At 57.6% G+C, this 1,978-nt stretch overlaps 1 protein-coding gene across 2 annotated transcripts in view; it reads left to right on the forward strand.

Moving 5' to 3' along the window:
* The window catches only part of BEND2 (BEN domain containing 2), a 58,135-nt gene that overhangs the window by 3,138 nt on the left and 53,019 nt on the right, over positions 1-1,978 (forward strand). The window contains exon 1 of one of the 2 annotated variants that reach the window (XM_019525283.1): positions 454-956. The exons of the other annotated variant lie outside the window; for it this stretch is intronic. Within the exon in view, the coding sequence (XP_019380828.1) occupies positions 944-956 (13 nt within the window). The 5' untranslated portion in view covers positions 454-943. Of the gene's footprint in view, positions 1-453; positions 957-1,978 lie in introns of those variants that run through there. 2 annotated transcript variants of the gene reach the window in all.

Consider the following 1,978-nt stretch of genomic DNA (forward strand, 5'->3'; position numbering starts at 1 on the left):
CTGGAACTGAACCCGCAATATCTCCGAGGTACGCCTGTAAATACCCTTCGTCAAGCTGAGGAAGCACTGCAGTTGGCACATGTGCTCTTCCTGGATGGAGTGAATAGTCAAGAAGCCAGAAGCTGGTATGCATATCAGGTGGCCAACACTGACCAAAGCTATTCCAGATTTTTTTCCCCCTGAACATGACGTAATGTCATGAATTGTACTGTTCAACCCTTCACAATAAATATCACCCTCCTGGATTGCTTTCAAGAGTCACCGGAAGATGGGCACTGATTCCGGTAGACTCCTGGCCCATCAGGGAGGGTTGGCAAGCCTGTATGAATGCAAGAAAGCCAGCCAGCAACGATGTACATGGAGCAGTCCATGGGTGAAAGACAGGTAGCGCATTCATGTATGTGGAGATCTCTTTTACTAGGCCAACTAAATAGTTGGCAGACTTGTTCTTTGCAAGCTTGTGGGCACAAGCCCCCTTCTTCAGGCTGAGGAATAAGCTACTGGATGTTGCAAAGCCAACTTGACCACCACAAGAAAACGGGGCTGGATGATGACTTTCCCCCATCTTGGGGACAAGATCGGGGGTGGGGGGTGGAGGGCTATAATAGGCCCGACTCAAACGGGGCTCTGGAGCTTGAAGCTATCTAGCCGCAGTGGAGGGGGGGGAGGAGAATCGCCTTAGAGCCCCCCTGGCTTCCGTAGGGCCCCGCCGCCCGCAGCGAGCGGGGAGGGGGCAGCGGGGCAGAGGAGGCACCGCCCCCGCGCGCCGGGCTCCCGTTTGCCGGACGCGCCCCCGGCCGCACTGCGCAGCTGCGCGGGCTCAAAACAGTTTGTTGCAGACGTCGGCGAAGCCGCTTCCGTTTCCAACGCCACATTCCGGCCCCACCTGCCTACGCCGCCGCCCGGCCCTGGCCCGCCCCAGACCGAGCCCGCCCGCGCCGCCATGTCCGCGGAGGGTAAGGGGGGAGCCCTAAGGGTGGGGAGGAGCGGTGGAGAGCGGCACGCGCGCGGAAAACGCTCCCCCATCGTTTGCAACGGCCAGACCCCCAGAACACCCGTCGCCTGAGCCACGCCCACCGCCTCTTCTCCCATTGGCCGGCTGCGGCCCACCTCGCCGCTGTCATTGGCTGGCGCGCCCGCCCGTCACTGTGGCGTCATGGGCTGAGCGAGGCGGGGAGGGGGCGCGAGGGCAGGGCGTTGCCCCTCCTCCCGCGCGGCGGTTGTGGGGTTGGCGGTTGGCGCCCTTCCCCCCGTGTTGTGGGTGGCCCTGCTGAGGGGGTGGGGTAGGGGGAGCAAGAACCGCAGGCCTACAGTGGCACTCTGCACGGGGCAGCAGAGAGCTAGTGCCTGGGTGTATACCACCTTGACATGCACTCTCAAGCCTTAGGGAAAGGCACATGTACACACACCACTTGACACACACTCAAGCCTCAGTGAAAAGTGAGTGAACACCACCCCTACCCCATCAAACTTGACACACACTCATGCCTCAGGGAAAGGTATATGTGCACACAGCCACGCACACACTTAAGCCTCACAGAAAGGCCCATGTAGGTGTCTGGTCCTCCTGGGGTGCAGAGATTTGCACCCTATAGACCTGTGGTTCTCAGACCTTTTGAGACACAAGGTCCCTCTAAGTAGACACAAGTACCTCCCTGCCCCCATGAACTTGGGGCCCCTGTGGGTAGTCTCGCAAGCCCACCCTTGGAAAATGAGAACCTTTTGTTTTCACTTTTTTTTTACTACAGAAAAACAATGAGAACTGTTGCCAAGAGCTCAGACCCCAGCTGTGGATTTCGGCTTGAGATCTTTGGGTTTAATCATGTGAAGCAAGTTTGTGAATCTAACAGGGCCAACATTGCATGGTAGCTCGTTGCACCCTGGTTGAGACTCATGGTTAGAGGCTAGCAAAAACGGATATGGATATAGATATATCACAAACTTCTGAGAGCTGAAGCTCAATTCATCAGATGCTGCA

This window comes from Gavialis gangeticus, unplaced genomic scaffold (genome assembly GCF_001723915.1).
Source record: "Gavialis gangeticus isolate Ggan-Ray unplaced genomic scaffold, GavGan_comp1, whole genome shotgun sequence".
In the NCBI taxonomy this organism is placed as follows: domain Eukaryota; kingdom Metazoa; phylum Chordata; order Crocodylia; family Gavialidae; genus Gavialis; species Gavialis gangeticus.